This window comes from Heteronotia binoei, chromosome 14 (genome assembly GCF_032191835.1).
Source record: "Heteronotia binoei isolate CCM8104 ecotype False Entrance Well chromosome 14, APGP_CSIRO_Hbin_v1, whole genome shotgun sequence".
In the NCBI taxonomy this organism is placed as follows: Eukaryota; Metazoa; Chordata; class Lepidosauria; order Squamata; family Gekkonidae; genus Heteronotia; species Heteronotia binoei.
In genome coordinates, this window is record NC_083236.1 from 53,564,138 (window position 1) to 53,586,535 (window position 22,398).

Consider the following 22,398-nt stretch of genomic DNA (forward strand, 5'->3'; position numbering starts at 1 on the left):
GTGGGCTACTGATGTGCTCAGTGAGCCCTGAGAGCCAATTTGGTTCTCCCATCTCCAGGCTTTTGGAGTTTTGAAAGGCCACCACAAAATGGCTGCCATTATGACGGTTCCCAACCAACCATCCTCCTACAGTGGACGCAGCTGTTTCTGAACAGGAACTCTCTGTATACACAAAGGTGATGTCTTCTGAGTTCTAAGCACCTCCTGGTCCAATGAGGTACAGGGAAACCAGGAATGGCTATTTGATTTGGGATAAAGATTGGTGGAGTGGGGAGAAGCAGAGGGATGCCAGGAAACCCTTCAGTCAGCACCATGTTGCCAGTGGGTGCTGTGCTGCAAGCCTGGGTTAGAGTGTTGGCTTAAGCCAGGGTGGCCAAATTTGCTCAGTGTAAGAGTCACAAAGGATAAACATCAGATGTTTGATTGAGAGAAGGAAGGAAGGGAGGAAGGAAGGAGAAAAAGAAGAAGATATTGGATTTATATCCTGCCCTATACTCTGGATCTCAGAGTCTAAGAGCGGTCACAATACCTCCGCCCCCCCCAACAGTCACCCTGTGAGGTAGGTGGGACAGAGAGAGCTTTTTACAGCAGCTGCCCTTCCAAGGACAACACCCACGACAGCTATGGCTGACTCAAGGCCATTCCAGGAGGTGCAAGTGGAGGAGTGGGGAATCAAACTCAGTTCTCCCAGATAAAAGTCCATGCACTTAACCACTACACCAAACAGAAGAAAGGAAGGAAAATAGATGGGGGAGGGAAGAGGGGGAGAAGTGGAAAGAAAGTAACTTTTACTTTAAGTTCATTCTTCAAGCCACTGGCTGGCTTGGTTTGGAGAAGTGATTTAAAGAGAGAAATTACTTCTCCAAGCCAGTTGGCGGGATGGTGGGGGCTTTAAGAGCTGCAGTTTGGCCACCCCTGGCCTAAGCCTTGGGAGACCCAGGTTCAAATCTCTTCCGAGCCCCAAAGGTCACGGGGTGACCTTGCCCCTCTCGCTTTCCCTCAGCCTGATGTACTTCGTGGGATTGTTGTGGGTATGCATTATGTGGGCTAGCCAGGGTAAGCTGTTTTGAGCTCCTTTGGCGGGAGGGAAAAAAAATGGATACCGAAACATCAGGCGCCTCTGAGAAACGACATTCTGGTTTCCTAGAAAAGCAGTATATCGCAGGCCGTACCTCCGGATGCCTTAATGTAAGTGTGATAGGTTTTCCACGACACGGAGCCTTCTCGCTTTTGCTCCTCCTGAACAAGCTGGTTGGCGGGAGCTGCAGCGGAGAAAAACATCGAGTATTTATTCACGCCGGAATGTTATCTGGGAGCCAACAAATCTCATGCATTTTAAGTAAAATTGGATGTCACTTGAGTCTATCCACCAAAATAAACATTCCAGGCTTCGCAGGAGCCTCGGCAAAAATCTATTCCCACCGCCGGCCTCCTCTGGATGAAACCATATGGTAAACGTCCCCCCCCCCCTTGTTTTCTAATGGCTGTCGAACGAATCGGAATCTGTGACCGGAATTAAAAGGCAGACGGGCATTGATTGGTTGAAAGCGATCGATATCCCGCCGCCCGGAATGCAGAATCTCAATGATGTACCTGTTCTCCTTTCTGATCGTCTGTAAAGTGGAATGCAAAGGTCAAGGGGGGACAGGCAGGTAAAGGGACCGGTTAGCTTATCACAAAAATTGTTTAAGTTCACCGCTCCTCCTGAAATGGGGACGGGGTTTGCAAGGTGGCACAGCAGAGCGGTTTGAGCTTTGGACCAGGACCTGCCAGAACCAGAATCCCGACCCCACTCTGCCATGGAAGACCACCAGGTTACCTTGGGCAAGTCCAGGGCTTTTTTTTTTGAGCAGGAACACAATTCCAGCTGGCTTGGTGTCAGGGGTGTGTGGCCTCATATGCAAATGAGTTCCTGCTGAGCTCTTTCTTTAAAAAAAACCCTGTGCGAAACAATGGCGACATCAGGGGGTGTGGCCTAATATGCAAATAAGTTCCCGCTGGTTTTTTTGTACAAAAAAGCGCCCTGGGTAAGTCACTTTCTCTTTCCCAGCCTCTCTCACAGGATAGTCGCAGTCAGGGGTCATTTTGTAGAAAAAGAGGTGCTGGAGCTCATTAGCACAGCTCATTTGCATATGCCATGCACCCCTGACATCACCGGAAGGTGGACTCGATTAGATCGGCTCAGCATCTACCTTAAAAGGCTTCTTGAATTAGAATTGTCATCATCAAACCTTACTCCTATCATACTTTTTAAATTACTTTCTGCTATGTGGCCACAGTGGCATGAGGAAGATTGCCCAGATTGCCCGGAGGTTTGGGCTGGGTTGCCATCAATATGCAGATGACACCCAGCTCTATCTGCTAATGGACGGCCGGCCCGCCTCCCCCCCGGAAGACCTGGACCGGGCGTTACAGGCTATTGCAACGTGGCTTAGGCTGAGTGGGCTGAAGTTGAATCCGGCAAAGACAGAGGTTCTCTGTGTGGGTCGCGGCGCTCCAGGGGGGGAAATATCTCTCCCGACCTTCGATGGTGTGCAGCTAAAGGCGGCGCAGCAGGTGAAGAGTCTGGGTGTCTTGCTGGAGCCTTCATTATCAATGGAGGCCCAGATAACAGCAACTGCCAAGTCAGCATTCTTCCATCTGAGGCGGGCAAAGCAGTTGGCCCCTTTTCTGGAGCGTCGGGACCTAGCAACGGTGATCCATGCGACGGTCACCTCACGATTGGACTACTGTAACGCCCTCTACATGGGGCTGCCTCTGTGCCAGACCCGGAAGTTGCAGCTAGTGCAGAACGCGGCGGCCAGGCTACTGCTCGGTCTCCCAAGATGGGAGCACGTACGGCCGGGGCTACGCGAACTGCACTGGTTGCCGATTGTATACCGGGTCCAGTACAAAGTGCTGGTTATCACCTTTAAAGCCCTATATGGCCGAGGACCAGCCTACCTGAAGGACCGTCTCTCCCCGTATGAACCCCAGAGAGCACTGAGGTCAATAGGAAAGAACAGACTGACTACCCCTGGGCCAAGACAAATTAAACTACAGAATACCCGCTCTCGGGCCTTCTCGGCCGCAGCCCCACATCTCTGGAACCAACTCCCAGAGGAGGTGCGGGCCCTGCGGAACCTTGCTCAGTTCCGCAGGGCCTGCAAGACCACCCTTTTTAAATTAGCTTTTATGAATGATTGAAGTATAAATCAACAACGAAGAAAATCCGCCATCAGTACTAATCAGATAGCGTCAATGATAGTATTATACTTGTTTTAGTTAATTGATTTAATGGGTTTTAAGGTTAATTAATGCTTAATTTTAATGTTTATAACGTAACTGTTCATAATGTAACTGTTTTATTGCTTGGTGCACCATTGGTCACCGCACTGTTAGCCGCCCTGAGCCTGCTTCGGCAGGGGAGGGCGGGGTACAAATAAAATTTATTATTATTATTATTATTATTATTATCTGTCTGCTTTATATGTAAGAGCCCCGTGGCGCAGAGTGGTTAAGCTGCAGTACTGCAGTCCAAGCTCTCTGCTCACAACCTGAGTTCGAGCCCGGCAGAAGCTGGGTTCAGGTAGCCGACTCAAGGTTGACTCAGCCTTCCATCCTTCTGAGGTCAGTAAAATGAGGACCCAGCTTGTGGAAGGGAAAGTGTAGATGACTGGGGAAGGCAATGGCAAACCACCCCGTAAAAAGTCTGCTGTGAAAACATCGTGATGCGACGTCACCCCAGAGTCGGAAACGACTGGTGCTTGCACAGGGGACTACCTTTACCTTTTGCTTTATATGTTTGGGTTATTTCCCCATTTTTTTTTTGTGGGGAAAAAATATTAGAAAGTTTGTCAGATCTTAGAGTTCAGAAAAATTCTCACAGGGGGTTTGAACAACAGAGCCCAGAAGCAAGTGGTGCTGGGTTTTTTTGTGTGTGGGGGGGTGGGTTGTAAGAAAGAAAGAGCACAATAAAGTTTAGAGTTCCAGAGCTCCAGACCTCTGAGTTCCTGCCCAAAATGAAGCCTGGTCGGAGTAAAGTGAAGGAGGGGAGAACCAGGTGATAGGCCACTTGGGGTCCCCGTTGTGGAGAAAAGCAGGGTATAAAAATGAATAACAATTTCTTTTTGCATCCCGGGGTTCATAACTTTGCTTTGGCCCCCAAAGTATCTTTTCAATGCCCTTTCCTTGAGAAAGTTCCGGGAATGGAGAAATGAAAGGTACCAAAAAGAAGTCACATTTTCAGTCTGACCGAGCAAATTTTAAAAAGGGCGTGGGAGGGAAATAAAATGAGAATGGCTTGTTGTTTTTCCCCCCGGCGATGGGGTTTGTGAACTGATCAGGGCAGACACTGAAACCAATTCCCCACTAGCCTTTTCCCGGTCTCACACTCCTCTTCTCCGCAGGGCTTCCGTTCAATTTCACGCTATCTGCCCTGGGGCTGTAACTCACTCCACCTCTTTTTCAAGGCAAGCAGAAACCGGTTTTTAGAGGATCTTGCTTGCTGCACGAAAGAGGCGGAGTGAGTTGCAGCCCCGGGGCAGCTTGTGCAAAATTGGAAGGAAGCCCTGCGTAGAAGAGGAGCATGAGACCGGGACAAGGCTAGTGCGGAATCAGTCTGACAACCCTAGCCTGGCTCTCACCACTGAAGCCATTTTAGCTGCCTCCTACCTCGAGCGTTCTGCTACCATTGCTCTAGTTGTCTTCCTGTCCTCTTAGTGTCATCCAGCTCCCTGGTAAACAAAGGAGCTGGGGATCTCAGAGTTTTAAGAGAATGCTGGACTGTGACTGCATCACTTCCGGGTTGTGCTGGGGGTAGATCTGACTCGGGGGCAGATGGGAAATGGTGGAATGTAAAGTCAGGCCCTAGGACTACTGAAGGAACGGCTGTTACCGGGATGCATACATCATCCAAATAGAGCTAAGAACTACATTCAAGTCCAGCAGCACCTTAGAGAACAAGAAGCTTTTTTGGGATATAAGCTTTTGAGACTCAAAGTTGAGAGCCAGTTTGGTTATGCGCGTGGACTCTTAGCTGGGAGAACTGGGTTTGATTCCTCACTCCTCCGCATGAAGCCAGCTGGGTAACCTTGGGTCAGACACAGTTCTCCCAGAGCTCTCTCAACCCTTCCTACCTCACAAGGGGTAGATCTGTTGTGGGGAGAGGAAGGGAAGGAGATTGTAAACCTCTCCAAGACTCTTTAGGGTAGTGAAGGACAAGGTATAACCCAACTCCTCCTCCTTCTTCTTCCAGATACCAACGAAGGTATCTGAATACATGAGCCTTCACTCTTGAAGAAGAAGAAGATATTGGATTTATATCCTGCCCTCCACTCTGAATCTCGGAATCTCAGAGTGGCTCACAATCTCCTTTACCTTCCCCTTCCCCCCCCCTCCCAACAGACACCCTGTGAGGAAGGTGAAGATGAGAAAGCTCCTACAGCAGCTGCCCTTTCAAGGACAACTCCTACGAGAGCTATGGCTGACCCAAGGCCATTCCAGCAGCTGCAAGCGGAAGAGTGGGGAATCAAACCTGGTCCTCCCAGATAAAAGTCTGCACACGTAACCACTACACCAAACTGGCTCTCTGAAAGATTAGACCCCCAAAATCTTGTTGGTCTCTTAAGGTGCATCTGGATATGCAACTACCCTCTTCTACCCTGGCCCTCCTGAAGCTGCCTCACAGAAAGAAAATGCTCCTGTCTTTTTCTCAAGGAGTGAACACGATCTCTGGCAGCAAAGACATCTTTGCACAAAGCAAGGTTTGACAGTGAAGCTGCGCATTCAAATCAAGGGCAGTTTAGCATATGAATATCCGCTTCCACTCAAGCCCAGACGTATTTGGAAATATATTCAGCCGGTAAACAAGAGCGCTCGGGATTGTGTAACATGCAGGGCTTTTTTTTTTTCTTGTAACAGGAACTCCTTTGCATATTAGGCCGCACACCCCTGATGTAGCCAATCCTCCAAGAGCTTACAGGGCTCTTCGTACAGGGCCCACTGGAAGCTCCAGAAGGATTGGCTACATCATGGGGCGTGTGGCCTGATATGCAAAGGAGTTCCTGCTACAAAAAAAAAGCCCTGGTAACATACCTGGGTCTTTTCGGTCTTCAGGGTTCTTCTGGGATTCCGGCGTTGTTTCATCGGGCATATCAAAGACTGCAAGGATTAGAAATGAGTCAGGGAGACAATCTTTCCTATTCACAAAAAGTGGGGGGAAATGCTGGCTATGTTTGTAATACACGATTTACCAGGATTGTCAACTCCTTTGCCGTTTGTTTCCGGGGCATTAACCTGAACTTCCTCTGGCTTTCCGGTCACGGAATGTGAAATCAATTTGTAATCGCTGCTTGGAGGCTGCAATAAATAAACACATAAAGCCATATTTTACCAAAGAGCGTAACAAACATCCCAGTTGCCAACTCTGGCTAGGGAAATTCCTGGACATTTGGGGGGTGGAGTTTGAGGAGAGGTGGACACTTGGAAGGGAATATGATGCCATGGAGCGCCCCCCCCCCAATCCGCTATTCTCTCCAGGGGAACTGATCTCTGTATTCTGAAGATCAGTTGTAATCCCCAGGAATCTCCAGGCCCCACCTGGAGGTTGGCAACCTACCCAGGAGACTCTGTATGACTCTGGGTCTTGCTGGACCAGGCTGAATATCCACTGAATCCAGCATCATGTTTCCAGCAGTGGGCAACAGGAGAGCCAGTTTGGTGTAGTGGTTAGGCTCGGCACCTTCCCAGCTGCGCCGGCTTCGCCCGCGATTAAGCTGGGGGCCGTCTTTGCCCCCGCGGAAGAAGTGAGGAACAGCTTGGCTTCTTGAGCTGTCCTATAGGGGGTGGGCGTGGTCAGGGCTTTATAAGCCCTGGCTCCGCCCAGAGTGCTTGTCGTCTTCGCTGGCTCTCTGAGGGAGAGCCACGGTCGTTGGCCGGTGCGGGCTGAGGCATTGGGAAGCGGAGGCGACGCGGAGTCGGTGGAGCGGCACGCAAGGGCAGCGGCTCTGTCGGCTGAGGAGCGTTCGGCGGTTTTGAGGAGCCTTTTCTTTGTGGTTTGGTTTCGGGGCCCGCAGGGAGACTATTGGGGACGATTGTGTCCGGGTCGGGCTGCGGCGTGAGCGAGGGCCGCCTTGGGGCGCCCGCGGCGCGAGCGGCGGCAGTTTGTTTGGGGTGCCTTAGGCCTCTCAATTCCCTCGTGCATAGCACGCGACGCGCGCGGCGGCCATTTTCGGGCTAGCGCTCAGCGCGGGGTGGTCATATCTTTGCTGGTACCCCCCCCCTTTTCCTGCACACCCCCCCCCTCTTAGTATTCAACAATCCGGGTGCGGCCGGCAGCGCATGCGGCGGCTTATTTTCGGGGCCTTATAGCGCGAGCGGCGGCTGATTTCGGGCGGGAGTTAGGCCTGGATTGAGCGTTGTGCTGCAGGGAGCGTGCGCGGCGGCCATTTTAGCTGAGCCGCGCGCGCTGGGGTGACTGACTGTTGCTGGGCGGCCATTTTAGCTGAGCCGCGTGCGCTGGGGTGACTGACTGTTGCTGGGCGGCCATTTTAGGGCCCGGCTGAGTCCGTCTCTGGCGGCCATTTTATTATTTAAAAAAAAAAAAAAAAAAAAGAGAGAAGTGAAGGAGAATAGCACCCGGGCTGACCGCTCAGTGCTGGGCCGTCATTGCTGTGCATTTGCAGTGCTGTATTCGATTTTGGGGGGGCTACTAATTAGTTTTCAGCCCATTCTTGTTTGAGTCGGGGTGTTTGCTGTATTAGTGGGGTATCATGACACCTAGAAAGGGTGTGGGGAAGGCTAAGGGCAAGCAGCCCGCTCGCCCTCCCAGGGGCCGTGGCGGTCAACCGGGCCCCAATGAGGGGCAAATTTCGGGAGATCAGGTTAGGTTGGCCATTATCCAGCAGCTGGAGGCCTTGGAGCAGCAGAGAGTCGCTGCAGGGGCCCCGATTTGGCAGGGTCGCCGCCGTGCTTCAGAGCGGTCAAAGCGACCCATGTTTGAAGCGGAGATGCTGGCCCGTTTGTCTGCGTTGCAGGGCGGAGCGGCTGTTCCTGATCCTTCGCTGCATTTGGATGAAGAAGACGATCCTGGCGAGGGCCCGTCTGGGGAGCAGTCGACGGGCGGCGGCGCTGGGGACGGCTTGCCCCGCTCTCCTGATGGTGTTGGTCCTTCTTTGGATGCTGGTAAGTGTTTTCAGCACCAGACACCACATTGGCCATGGGGACCAGTACAAACGCAACCCCTCCCTCCAGTGATGGGGAGCGGGGTTTCGGGCGGAGGGCAACCTGGGGCACCCATTGTTCCCTGGGATTTGGGGTCCCCCTGGGCCTGGGCAATGCAGAATCCTGCGATGCAGGGCCACAGTTTAGGGGCTGCCGGTTTCAGGGGATCTGGTCCGCAGGCACTAGTCCAGCAGGCGGCTCCGTCCACCCCGGCGGCTGCGATGGTTCCACCCACGTCAGGGGTTTTGCCATGGGGCGGGCAGCAATACGCACAGTGGCAAGGCTTGTGGCCTAGGGGGTCAGGCGGGGGGTGGTTTTACCCCCCCGTCCCTTATTCTAGTATTCCATGCCACGCGATCCCATTTGGCGACACTTCGTTGCCTTTGGGTGATCACTTAACGAGCGCCACACGTGACAAAATTTTGCGTGGCGAGTTCGTTGATGTGTTCAGCCTCCTGTATCGTGAGCTCGAAAAGAAAAGCAAGGAAGAGCTTGACGAAAAGGAGAAAGAAAAGCTTAAGCGCAGGAAGGTGGATAGAACCTGGGCGAACTGGTTGCCGGGGTTTCTAATTTATGCGGGTGTCATCGCCCGGGCTCAGCCAACAAGGGCCGCCGCCCTGTTCCAATACATGGATATAGTGTATAGGGCTTATTCGGACTTCGTAGGTGCAGCATGGCTGCAATATGACGAAGCTTTCAGAATGAGGGCGGCAGTCAATCCAGGGTTGCCTTGGGATCAAGTCAACCAACAGCTTTGGTTGCAGCTGATGTCGCCGGCCAAGCCGAACATGGGGGACAGGTCCGACAGCGGACATTTGGTTCACAAGCAGCTGCAGAATACAGGGGCCCGCCCAGCGGCGGGCCAGCCGGTTCAAACCCGGATGCTTTGTTGGGAGTTCGCTTCAAAGGGAGCGTGCCCCCGGAAGCCTTGTAGGTTCAAACATGAGTGCCCGCTCTGTAAAGGGCCTCATGCTATGTCCGCATGCAGCAGAGCAAAGCCTAGGGGAGGGGGCAAGCGCCCCGCTGGCGGCAGTGCAGGGCAGCAGCCTCCTGGTAAGGGGTCCCAGTCCCATTCGGCTGAGGGTACTCAATAGTCTTTTGAAGAGGTACCCACGTAAGGCTGATGGGCAATATTTGAGCGACGGGTTTGCATTTGGTTTTAGGATCCCATTTCAGGGGCCAAGGGCCCCTTATTTTGCGTCCAACCTCAGGTCTGTATCTGGTCTCGAGCATATTGTTCGAGCTAAGATCGGCAAGGAGTGCGAGGAGGGCAGAGTCCTCGGACCTTTTGACACTCCACCTGTCCCGGCGTTGAGGGTTTCCCCTTTGGGAGTGGTGCCGAAGAAAGCACCCGGGGAGTACCGGCTCATACACCATTTGTCCTACCCCAAAGGGGCGTCGGTTAACGACGCTATTCCAGAGGAGCTATGTTCGGTTAGGTACACTTCCTTTGACCAGGCGGTCAAGGTTGTGCGTGGTTGTGGGGTGGGGGCGGAGATGGCAAAATGCGACATTAAGTCGGCATTTCGCCTCTTGCCAGTCCACCCTGATGATTTTGAGCTCCTGGGATTTTGTTTTGAGGGCAGATTTTATATGGATCGTGCCCTTCCCATGGGGTGCTCTATATCATGCGCTGCCTTTGAGCGATTTAGTTCCTTCTTGGAGTGGGCATTGCGGGACAGGACTGGGTGTTCGGCCACTGCGCATTACCTTGATGACTACCTTTTCGTGGGTCCTCCGGGTACTGGGCAGTGTGGCAGGTTGCTATGTGCATTCCAGGGGCTGGCCGATGAGCTGGGGGTGCCCCTGGCACACGAGAAGACGGAAGGGCCCTGTGAGGTGCTTACCTTTCTGGGTATCGAGTTGGATACGCTCAACCAGTCTTCTCGACTGCCAGAGGCAAAGGTAGCCGACCTCAAGGTCAGGTTGGCTACACTTATGGCTAGGCGCAAGGTTTCGTTGTTGGACCTGCAACAGTTGGTTGGTCACCTCAACTTTGCTTGCAAAGTCGTGGCACCAGGCAGGGCCTTCTTGAGGCGTCTTTGTGACGCTATGTGCCAGTTGCGCTCTCCCCATCATAGGGTTCGCATTTCGGCCGGCATGCGGGCGGACCTGGAGGTATGGGTCAGGTTTCTGGATGAATTCAATGGCGTTTCCTTTTGGAGGGAGGAGTTGAAGATTGAAGCCGAGCTTCAGATCTCCTCTGACGCCTCAGGGTCTACCGGGTTTGGAGTCTATTTCAGAGGGCACTGGTGTGCAGAGCAGTGGCCGGCGGAATGGTTGGATAGCGAGCTCATTAGGGACTTGACATTTTTGGAGTTTTTCCCCATCCTGGTCGCAGTTTGGCTATGGGGTGAGCAGCTCGCCAACCATTCTGTGCTCTTCTGGTGTGATAACATGGCAGTTGTACATGTTATCAACTCCTTGACCTCGAAATCCAAAGTGGTGATGAATCTGGTGAGGGCCTTTACGCTACGTTGCCTTCAGTTGAACACTTTGTTCACGGCAAGGCATGTACCCGGTGTCTGCAATGGGGTGGCGGACGCTCTATCTCGCCAACAGATGGAGCGTTTTCGGCAGCTCGCCCCAGAAGCGGACCCGCGGCCGGCACGGATGCCATGGGACCTATGGCAGCTTGGGAAGCCGAAGCCGGTAGGGCCATTCAGTTGGCATTAGCGCCTAGCACCAGAAGGGCATATAATAGAGCGGCTTGCCAATTCTGGGAGTTCAGGAGGGCCGCTGATTTGCCGGATTGCTGGCCGATTCCCACGGCCCACATTATGCAATTCAGCGTTTCCCAGAAGGAAAGGGGTTTGGGGCTTAGGACTATTAGGGGCCAACTGGCTGCTTTGGCCTTTTTGAGTAAAGCCCAGGGGTTTGTGGATAATACGTCAGACTTCCGCATTAGGAAGATGTTGGAGGGGTGGGCCAGGGAGCGTGGCCCACGTTCTGACGATCGGCAGCCCATTTCCCCAGCTGTTTTGAAGGGGCTGTTTGGGTGCTGGCCTGTTATTTGTTCTTCTCCTTTTGAGGCTGCGTTGTTTCACGCGGCATCATTGGTGGCGTTTTTTGGCGCGTTGCGCATTAGTGAGTTAGTTTTGCAAGCCAAGTCCGATACGTCACGCAGGGCGCTGCAAGCCGGGGATGTCAAATTGGTTCAGGGGCAGATCATTTTGACGCTTCGGCGGTCCAAGACTGACCAGAGGCAGCGGGGGTCCATCATAACAATTGGTAGGTGTGAGGTACCGGAGTTATGTCCGGTGCAGGCAGTTACACACTACATTCAGCTACGGGGCTGTGTGGAGGGCCCCTTTTTCAGGCACGAGGATGGGTCCCCTCTCACCAAGTTTCAGTTTTGGGCTGTGACGAGTCGAGCATTGAGTGCCATCGGCTTGGAGGGGGTCAAATTTGGTACACATTCGTTCCGCATTGGAGCAGCCTCCACAGCTGCTTCAATGGGTTACACGCCAACCACCATTCGGAGGATTGGGAGATGGCGGTCGGCGGCATTTAAGTCGTATGTGCGCCCGTTGTTGGCCTGAAAGGTGCCCATGGGTGGCCCAGTTAGCGGTCATTGAATTTGGGCGTTTCGGGTTTTGATTCATTCGTTTAACACTATTCTGTCTTTTCAGGTGCTGTGGCTCGGGGTGAGAGACGGCGTATTCTCATCTGTGGGCACAGCATGGTATTCTGGGCTGCCCATCAAGCTCGGCGGTCTTCAGTTGGTACCCAGCTTGGGCTCAGTGCTTGGGCCGTCGTGGAGTGGCTGGGACGGCGGGGCCTGCGTTGGCCCGGAATTATGCCCCTATTGTTCAGGGAAAGGGCTGGCAGGCCTCCACACATACTTGTCGTTCATTTGGGCGGGAACGACCTGGGGCTGTTGCGAGGGAAGGCTCTCTCGCAGCAGGCCCTGGCTGATCTCCATGAGATTAGATGGAGATGGCCGGGGGTGCTTTTAGTGTGGTCAGCTATTCTGCCACGCAGGGTGTGGAGGTATGCCCTTTCACCTGGGGGGGTGGAGCGCGCGAGGCGCAAGGTTAATAGGGCTCTTCAGGTAGCCATGGAGGGTGGCTTGGGTTTGTTTTTGCCTCATCCGGCCATACGGGTAGATCAAGCCGACCTGTATAGGCCGGATGGTGTCCACCTGTCGGAGTTGGGCAACCGGGCCTTTTTGGAGGAAATTCGGCAGTGTTTGCGGTCGGCTCTGGGCCGTCCGGTGGGGCGCTAATGCCTAAGCAGAGGCTTGGCACTGGCGGTGGCTGGGGGATGTTTTGGCCACAGGATTTTGCAGGGGAGACCCTATGGCCTAGCACCAGTGGTGCTGGTGGTCTGTATGAACCGCAGATGGGCTAAACGGCTCAGTGCGGGAAATGCAGATCACGGGTAGCCTCACCTGGGCGGATCTTTCCATGGGGATCGATGCTGGCCCAGGTGATGAATGGCTGGAGGCCTGGCCGCTCAGTTACAACCCGAATTACGGCGGGTTTGTGCTGGGGGCAGGGGTGCTCGCCCTTAGGACAAGGCGGGGTCAAGGGGTGACCCCAGGGCTTGTTCTGTCAGGCCTTATCCCTGCCGAGTTTACAGGTTAATTGATTTAATAAAGCGGCCCGGTTATAACCCAACACTCGTGTCTGTCTCTTCTTTCGACTGGGGGGGCAAGGCTCGGCACCTTCCCAGCTGCGCCGGCTTCGCCCGCGATTAAGCTGGGGGCCGTCTTTGCCCCCGCGGAAGAAGTGAGGAACAGCTTGGCTTCTTGAGCTGTCCTATAGGGGGTGGGCGTGGTCAGGGCTTTATAAGCCCTGGCTCCGCCCAGAGTGCTTGTCGTCTTCGCTGGCTCTCTGCCCGCCCACCCGCCCTAGGCAGTACAGGTTTCGACCGGTCGCCCCTTTTGGGGGGCCAGGTAGGAATTTTTTCTTCTTCACATAATTGGCCCATGTGGAGTTGTTTTTCGCCTACCTTGTACTGCCTTATAGTGTTAGGTCCTGGAGTTCTTTATGCAGTTTTAGGTCGCTGGCTGGGGGATGTTTTGGCCACAGGATTTTGCAGGGGAGACCCTATGGCCTAGCACCAGTGGTGCTGGTGGTCTGTATGAACCGCAGATGGGCTAAACGGCTCAGTGCGGGAAATGCAGATCACGGGTAGCCTCACCTGGGCGGATCTTTCCATGGGGATCGATGCTGGCCCAGGTGATGAATGACTGGAGGCCTGGCCGCTCAGTTACAACCCGAATTACGGCGGGTTTGTGCTGGGGGCAGGGGTGCTCGCCCTTAGGACAAGGCGGGGTCAAGGGGTGACCCCAGGGCTTGTTCTGTCAGGCCTTATCCCTGCCGAGTTTACAGGTTAATTGATTTAATAAAGCGGCCCGGTTATAACCCAACACTCGTGTCTGTCTCTTCTTTCGACTGGGGGGGCAAAGTGTGCGGACTCTTATCTGGGAGAACCGGGTTTGATTCCCCACTCCTCCACTTGCACCTGCTAGCATGGCCTTGGGTCAGCCATAGCTCTGACAGAGGTTGTCCTTGAAAGGGCAGCTGCTGGGAGAGCCCTCTCAGCCCCACCCACCTCACAGGGTGTCTGTTGTGAGGGAGGAAGATAAAGAAGATTGGGAGCCACTCTTCGGAGTGGAGGGCGGGATATAAATCCAATATCTTCTTCTTCTTCCTCTAGAAAGCCCACAAGCTAAAATATTGCCCTCCTGTAAGAATATGCGAAGTGCCAAACCTACTGTGGTTTCCTCTAGGTGCAGATTCTGGATGAGGTGAGCGTAGCGCCCTTTCGCTTCCATCAGCTTTGTGTGGGTTCCGCTTTCACGTATTTCTCCGTCTTCTAGCAATACGATTTCATCACAGAACTCTAGATACTAAAATTTGTTTTCGTTTTGTTTTTGATTTTTTTTTAAGAAGGGAAAAGAAATAAAATAAAATCAGCATGGAAAACAAAGATCCGTTCGCCCAGAACGTTCAAAATCTAGGGCTTTTTTTGTAGCAGGGACTCCTTTGCATATTAGGCCACACAGTCCTGATGCAGCCAAATGCTCTGATGTCTTTTTCTCAAGGAGTGAACACCATCTCTGCCAGTGAAGACGTCTTTGCACAAGGCAAGGCCTGACAGTGAAGCTGCGCGTTCAAATCAAGGGCAGCTTAGCATATGAATATCTGCTTCCACTCAAGCCCAGACGTATTTGGAAATATATTCAGCCGGTAAACAAGAGCACTCGAGATTGTGTAACATGCACGGCTTTTTTTTTTGTAGCAGGAACTCCTTTGCATATTAGACCATGCCCCCCGAGGCAGCCCATCCTCCAAGAGCTTACAGGGCTCTTAGTACAGAGCCAACTGTAAGCTCCAGGAGGATTGGCTACATCAGGGGGCATGGCCTAATATGCAAAGGAGTTCCTGAAACAACGACAATAAAGGCCATGTCAAAATCGATGGCTTGCATCTAAAGTTGCTGGCCTGTAACCAGCAGGAAACTTGTTAGCGCAAGGTTCCCCTCTCTGGTGATGTCATCGCGACATCACTTCTGGTGCAACCCAGAAGCAATGTCACTGTGTAGAGGCCACACACGAGTATTTGGGCAAATGCTAGAGCATTGCTCAACATATTGACGTGACTTCCGGGTCACACCAGGAGTGGAGATGACACCACTACATCCTGGTGATAGTGTGATTTCACACCCATTTTTCTCCCTGCTGGCCAACTGAACAGCAGTGGGGAAGAGAGCTACCAGTAGGAGGTCACCTGACAATCCGGATCCAGTGATGCTGGATAAACAGACTTAAAACAGTTCCACTTATGCAAGGTCACATGCAACTTCTAGTGAATCCCTCCCTCTATATTATGGCAACTAATGCAATGCCATTGTGAGTATCGATGGGCATGAAAGCATCAGATGATCTGTGTTCCATCTTGATGGTTTCCCAGACCAGGCCAAACATCAGAGCTGGCAGAAATCTTGGGAGGCATTGTTAACTCAGCAGCAGAGCCTGCGGATTAAGGTTGCCTGCTCTGGGTTGGGAAATACTTGGAAATTTGGGGGGTGGAGCTTGGGAGAGGTGGGGTCTGGGGAGGGGAGGGGCCTCAGCAGGTTAAAATGCCATAGAGTTCACCTAGCAAAGAGAACATTTCCTAGAGTTGCTGGGTCTGACTCAGGAAATATCTGGGGACTTAGGGGGTGGAGCCAGGAGACTTTGGAGGTGGAGCCTGGAGCAAGGTTGTGACAAGCAGGATTTAACTCCAAAGGGAGTTTTGGCCATCACATTTAAAGGAAACGCACTCCATTTAAATGCCTTCTCTCCATTTGAAATAATGGAGGATAGGGGTACCTTCTTCAGGGGCGCATAGAATCGGACCCCCTGGTCCAGTGTTTTTAAAACTTGGGGAAATTTTTGAGGAGAGGCTTCTACCTCAGAAAACGCCCCCCCCCAAAGCCCCAGATGCCCAAAGATCAATTCTCCATTATACTCTATGGGGACTGGTCTCCATAGAGTATAATGGAGTGCCCAATGGACACCCCCCCCCCCGCCGCTTTATGCAAACCTTGAAGTGAGGGGAGGGCCTTCAAACCAGGGGATCCCCTGCCCCCCACTGGGGATTGGCAACCCCATTGTTCCTCTGTAACCTGGAGACCAGTTGTAATTCTGTGTTGAACTCCAGCCACCACCCGGAGATTGGCAACCTTACTTTGACTTGCATAGCAAACACTCTCTCTAATGCCAGACAATGCGACTCTCAGCTCCCTTCCCCTGCTTTTCTGGTTTAGGTGTTTGAATCTGACCACCTGAGTTCCCTGACAGCTTGAGCTGTGGCTCTTCCGCCACCTGCTGGCAGAGTGCTGTTATATTTCTTGCTCGAGGGGGGAAAAAAAATCACACAATTGCAAAAAGAAAAGGCAAGGAAAGAACCGCTCAGAAAAACCCAAATGCAACAGCGGGAAGATTGTTGTGAGGAGAAATGAATCTCCTCTTGCTGTGAAAAGAAATTGAGCTCTGAAAGCAGAATTTGCAGCATCAGACTCCCCCCCCCCCTCTTAAAAATCACATGTTTCAAATGCAGAAAGGGAGCTCGGAGTTGGAAAATTCTTGGATTTCTGGGAGTGGATCTTGGTGCGTGCTTAATATGCAAAGGAGTTCCTGCTACAAAAAAAGCCCTGGTGGGATCTATGAAAAATAACTACAAAGAAACTGTGTTCAATACAGCTATAAAATCATGCAAATAATATTTATACATTAGGGTTTGTAGAATCTTTCGGGCTCAAGTGCCGTGTTTTACTGGAGAAAGTAAAACTTTCTCCAGTAGAACATGGCACTTGAGCCCGAAAGATTCTACAAACCCTAATGATGATGCCAGCCGTGAAAACTTGAAATCTTTGATAATATTTATACAATATCAACAACACATAACAAATTCATAACAAGTATCAAACGTCCAAAAGGCTCAGTTATAAACAATGTCCTTGAAATGTGGCTACCCAAGCTTGAATTTTGTGAAGCTGCATGGCTGGGAGAACGTATTAATCGGGACCCCGAAACGGAAAATTCTCTTGTATGAGTGTGAAGCCAGTTTGGTGTAGTGGTTAAATGTGTGGACTCTTATCTGGGAGAACCGGATTTGATTCCCCACTTCTCCACTTGCACCTGCTGGAATGGCCTTGGGTCAGCCATAGCTCTGGCAGAGGTTGTCCTTGAAAGGGCAACTGCTGTGAGAGCCCTCTCCAGCCCCACCCACCCCACAGGGTGTCTGTTGTGAGGGAGGAAGGTAAAGGAGATTGTGAGCCACTCTGAGACTCTTCGGAGTGGAGGGCAGGATATAAATCCAATATCTTCTTCTTCTTCTTAATAACTAGACTAATAGAATTATCCTTAGGTGGAATAAGACTGCCTGACGAAGGGCTGCACTCTGAAACGCGCCAAGACATCTGGAAATCGCGTTGCATTTCTCAGGAGGCTTCTATACATCAGATTATACCTATTTGAGAATATTACCAGCAAAATACCCAGAGGAGTTCTGCCACATTTTAAGGACGTTGTTTATAACTGAACCTTTTGGACTTTTGACACTTGCTATTGATTTGTTCCGTGTTGTTGATATTGTATAAATATTATCCGCATGATTTTGTAGCAATATTGCACAGTTTCTTTGTGGACAGATCCAAGTGGGCAGTCTGAAGCAGTAGAACAAAGTAGGAGCCACGTGCACCTTTGGGACCAACAAAGTTTTATTTAGAACGTAAGCTTTCGTGTGCTTGGAGCACACGAAAGCTTACGTTCTAAATAAAACTTTGTTGGTCTTAAAGATGCACTTGACTCCTACTTTGCTCTACAGTTTCTTTGCAGTTATTTTTCAGGCTTTTCTCTACCGTGTCCCCCCCCCCCTTTTTTTTCATTTGAGCAGTATAACTGGAAGAATCTATGGCATTGTGCCCTGCTGAGGCCCCTCCCCTCCTCGAACCCCGCCCTTCCCAAGCTCTGCCCACAAAGCTCCAGGAATTTCCTATCCTGGAGTTGACCGCCATACCCGGACAGCTCTTGGCAGTCAGCAGCCAGAAAGAGCGTGTTCCCAAGAAAGGGAAACCAAACAGCCTTTGTTTTCTTCATCACCTGCAGCTGATGAGTCACCAAGAGCACTGTCCTCCCTTTCAGGGCTTCTTTGATGCATCTTTCAAAAATGTTCTTCCCCACGTGGGCATCCACCGCTGACAAAGGGTCATCCAGCAGGTAAATGTCTCTGTTGGCGTACACGGCGCGAGCTAAGCTGATTCGCTGCTTCTGACCTCCGGAAAGGTTAAGCCCCCTTTCGCCTATCTGCAAAATGGCAGGATTAGCGATGTGAGTGCCTAGGTGGTAATCGTTAGAGCCAGGGTGCCAAACTCATTTCTTATGAGGGCCAGATCTGTCGGGTTGGGCCGCGTGTGCTATAAAATGTAATGCCAGGTAGCGGAGATATAAACTTTATAAAGGACGCAGACAAACACAATTAATAAAACATGCTTAAAACATTGGCACTCATTGGTCTTAAAGGTGCTTTCTTTATATATCTCCTGTGCAATCCAGGGAATGGGACAAAGGGAGCTAAGGCTCTTTCCTTCCTTCCCCAGGCGACCAGGAGGGGGAGGAGCCTCAGCCAATAGAAGGAAGAGGCTCAGTAACTCTGCTGTGCAATTGAGAGAGTATGGCAAAGCAAGTTCCCCCTCCCCCCTCCTCCCCAAGGAAGGAGCCTCAGCCAATGGAGAAAATGGAGGTTTTGCTCTGTAGGTCCTGTGTGATTGAGCTCCTGCGAGACTGAGCTCCTGTGTGATTGAGCTCCTGTGTGATTGAGCAACGGAGAGGGAGAAGGAAGCAGACAAAAGCCAGTTGCTCAAGGGACTGATAGGAGCCCTCCAGGGGCCTGATTCGGCCCCCGAGCTGCATGTTTAACATCCCTATGTTAGGGTGTCAGACTAGGATCCTGTGCTGAGTCAAACATATGGAGTCCTCCCTTGCTTTTCTCCTTCGGCAACCAATTTCTGGGCACTGTAATCTATCAGGAGGATGGCACTAGGTGTTGGACAAGATCTTAGGGAGGGGCCGTAGCTCAGTGGTAAAGCACCTGCTTGGCATGCACAACCCAGACTTGCTGGCTCCCTCCTGGCCACCGGCAGGGGATGGAGGGGTAGAATTGCTGGAAACAGATTGGAAAACGAGATTTGCAGATGGAGCCTGGGAAGGACAGAGAGCTCCGTGGGATACAATCCCACTGAGTCCACCCTCCAAAGCACCCACTTTCTCCAGGGGGACTGTTATTTGTAGTCTGGAGTTGAGCTGAAATTCTGGAGGATTCCCAGGTCCTGCTTGGAGACTGGCACCCCTAACTCCAGGTTCAATCCCTGGCATCTCCAGCTGAAAGGATTAGGCAGGGTGGAATGTGAAAGACATCTGCTTGAGAAACCTGGAGACCCACTGCCAGTACGAATACCTGGGTTTTGGCCACTGTGTGACACAGTGCATTGGACTGGATGTGCCAGTGACCTGATCCAACACGGCTTCTCTTTCATTCTTATGCTGTTATAACTAGACAATACTGGTCTGAACCAATGTCCCCTCTAAGCTGTTGAGTCTTGTGAGCAAAGATTCTACTTTGAAGAAGAAGAAGGCTGCAGATTTATACCCCGCTCTTCTCTCTGAATCAGAGACTCAGAGCGGCTTACAATCTCCTATATCTTCTCCCCCCACAAAAGACACCTGTGAGGTGGGTGGGGCTGAGAGGACTCTCACAGCAGCTGCCCTTACAAGAACAACTCCTACGAGAGCTATGGCTAACCCAAGGCCATCCCAGCAGGTGCAAGTGGAGTAGCGGGGAATCAAACCTGGTTCTCCCAGAAAAGAGTCCGCACACTTAACCACTACACCAAATTGGCTCTCTGCTGGCATTAAATGCTCTCCACTGGCATTTGTGAGTTACCTGCTGTGATGGTAAGGTATGGGTTAAACAGAAAACCAAGGACGCACAGAGCCTGCGTCAGGTGACCTGAGGGTGGGGGCCAGGGGGCTCAGAACTCTCAGAGTGTGAGATTGACAGCTAACGGCTGGGGCAGTCAGTTAGTGTCGGACAGAATCTGAGAGTTGATTCTGAGAGGGAGCTGAGACAGTGGCTGAGGAGAGAAGAAAAGCTGACTGCTAGCTCTATAAAAGCAGCCAAGGGGCTGTGTGTGTGACAACAGAAGAGTCATGGTGAAGACCTGAACGGTCACAGACACATATACATCTCTTAAGAGCTAGAGAGGTGGTTGAGGGAACATATGTGGGTCTGGAAGTCTGAAGGGCTGGGAGTAGAGGCTCCAGTCGACTTGAGAGACTTGGCACATTACACTCAAGAGGCCAGCCTATGCTAGTGTTGGAGAGTGTATTATATATAGGAACTGTGAACTTGAAAGACCTAAGAAAAAGATATTAGAAAGCCTGAAACAACTGAGCAATTTGTTAACTGTGTGAGATACTTTTTAGCCCATGTAAATATTTCCCATATCCCCAGTTAAGTCTTTGTGTTGAAATGAATATCTGTGGTTTACGTTAAAGTTCTCTGGTGCCTATAATTTGGGAAAACTGTCAAAACTGCTGTGGTCCCCTACGAATAGAATTATACATCCATCTGAAAGCAAAAACCCCGAAGAGACTTGTACAGAGAAATCCATATACTACCCACCCCTTGAGTTATATATTCCTGAGGTAAAAGTTTGAACAGGAAGAACTGAGGAGAAACTGAGGGGCTGGAGTAGCCATAAACAGCACATAGAAGCGATCCAGTGGGTCCGTGAGGTGGGTGCTGTTCTACCTGCATTAAAGCTGTGAGCCACTGAATAAATTACTTTGCTCTGGGGCCATCCTTCCTGGGCTAAGAAAAAAAATGTGTGAGCCGGAGGCTAAAAACCTGTGAGCTAGCTCACTCCAACTCAGCTTAGAGAGAACACTGGTCTGAACTGGTAGTAGAAGAAGTCTGTAGATTTACACACCACTCTTTTCTCTGAATCAGAGTCTCAGAGTGACTCACAATCGCCTTTATTTTCTTCCCCCACGACAGACACCTTGTGAGGTGGGTGGGGCTGAGAGAGCTCTCATAGAAACTGCCCTTTTAAGGACAGCTCTGCCAGAGCTATGGCTGACCCGAGGCCATTCCAGCAGCTGCATGTGGAGGAGTGGGGAAGCAAACCCGGCGCTTCCAGATAATAGTCCCTGCACTTAACCTTCCAGATAATAGTCCCGGCACTTCCAGATAATAGTCCCTGCACTTAACCACAGCACCGAACTGGTATAAAGCAGCTTCATCTATTCATCTCGTGCATCCCTGGATCTAATCTTCTGCACACAGGTCTCCCTGATAGACACCACTGTTTCCTCTAAACCAGGGGTGGCCAAACTTGCTTAACATAGCAGCCACATAGAATAAACATCAGACGTTTGAGAGCTGTGAGACACAAGCATCAGATGTTTAAGAGCCTCAATACAGACAGGCAGGAAGGAAGGTAAGTAGATGGGGGGAGGGGGAAGAGAGAGGTGGAAAGAAAGCAACTTTAACTTTAAGTGCATTCTCCAAGCCACCAGCTTACATATATCTCATATATGCCTCGGAGGTCGCTTCATTTGGCCTCCCAAGATCTTTTGACCGTCCCCAGCCCAAGAGATGCTCGTCTTGCCTCTACCAGGGCAAGGACTTTCTTGGTCCTGGCCCTGACCTGGTGGAATCAGCTCCCTAGGGAGATCTGGACCCTATCTGGCTTATTAGCCTTTTGCAGGGCCTGCAAAACGGAGTTGTTCCGCAAGGTCTTCAGGTGAGGCGGCGGGCATCTACCCATTAGATCGGTTGGCCTCCCCTACTGAGCTATACCATCTCGTTATACCGTCTTGCTGGACTATCCTGTTGTACTTTTATTAAATACTGTCACTGGTTTTTATTACGATGCTACTGTGATTTTATTGTGATTTTATTTTGACGATGACGTACTCCTCTCTGAGCCCCCATAGGGGAATGAGCGGAATATAAATAAACTATTATTAATAATAATTGATAATACTTTAAAGAGAGCAATGCCTTCTCCAAACTGGCGGACAGAGTGGTGGGGGCTTCAAGAGCCACTCAATATGTGCGAAAGAGCCACATGTGGTTCCCGAGCCACAGTTTGGCCACGCCTGCTCTAAGCTGTGTGCATCAGTGGCCATTCAAGAACTCGGGAAGCCCCGCTTAGCAGCAACCTGCAGCCACGCAGGGTCTTGCACTTCCCGTTGCCCATTTTAAGACTGCAGCAGTTACAGGGTATTTTTACATTCAGTTTTGATCCAGAGTTATTGAGTATTCCAATCACCCGCCGCCGTTCCGCTTTAATTATTTCCTTTTACAGTTGTGGATTTGCTCTGCTCATTTTGCGGAGCTAAACTTCCGTATTGCACCTCGGATATATGGTTCTGAGACATCACATTTTTTCCTGAAGCCTGATTGCTACATTCTGCAGATCTTTCCAATGTTCACAGTTTCCTTATTACTCCATGATGTGGATTATTGTGAGCAAAAATTAAACTTTGTGAGCTACAATATGAGCTCTGATCAGGGCCACCGGAATACCAGTGTTTAGTACAGGGATGTATACGATTGCTTAGAAATTGTGTCACAACTATACAAATGTAAATTGAGGCAAGTAACAAGATGAGGCAAGCAATGAGATGTCAAA

General features: G+C 51.2%; 1 protein-coding gene across 1 annotated transcript in view; it reads right to left on the bottom strand.

Annotated features, from left to right (window-relative positions):
• The window catches only part of LOC132582619 (ATP-binding cassette sub-family C member 12-like), a 117,766-nt gene that overhangs the window by 39,242 nt on the left and 56,126 nt on the right, over positions 1-22,398 (bottom strand). Inside the window, exons 15-20 of the mRNA XM_060254279.1 lie at positions 17,801-18,004; positions 13,928-14,062; positions 6,234-6,339; positions 6,076-6,141; positions 3,048-3,050; positions 1,173-1,262 (exon numbers count right to left, since the gene is read on the bottom strand). Coding sequence (XP_060110262.1) covers positions 1,173-1,262; positions 3,048-3,050; positions 6,076-6,141; positions 6,234-6,339; positions 13,928-14,062; positions 17,801-18,004 — 604 coding nt within the window. The remainder of the gene's footprint in view (positions 1-1,172; positions 1,263-3,047; positions 3,051-6,075; positions 6,142-6,233; positions 6,340-13,927; positions 14,063-17,800; positions 18,005-22,398) is intronic.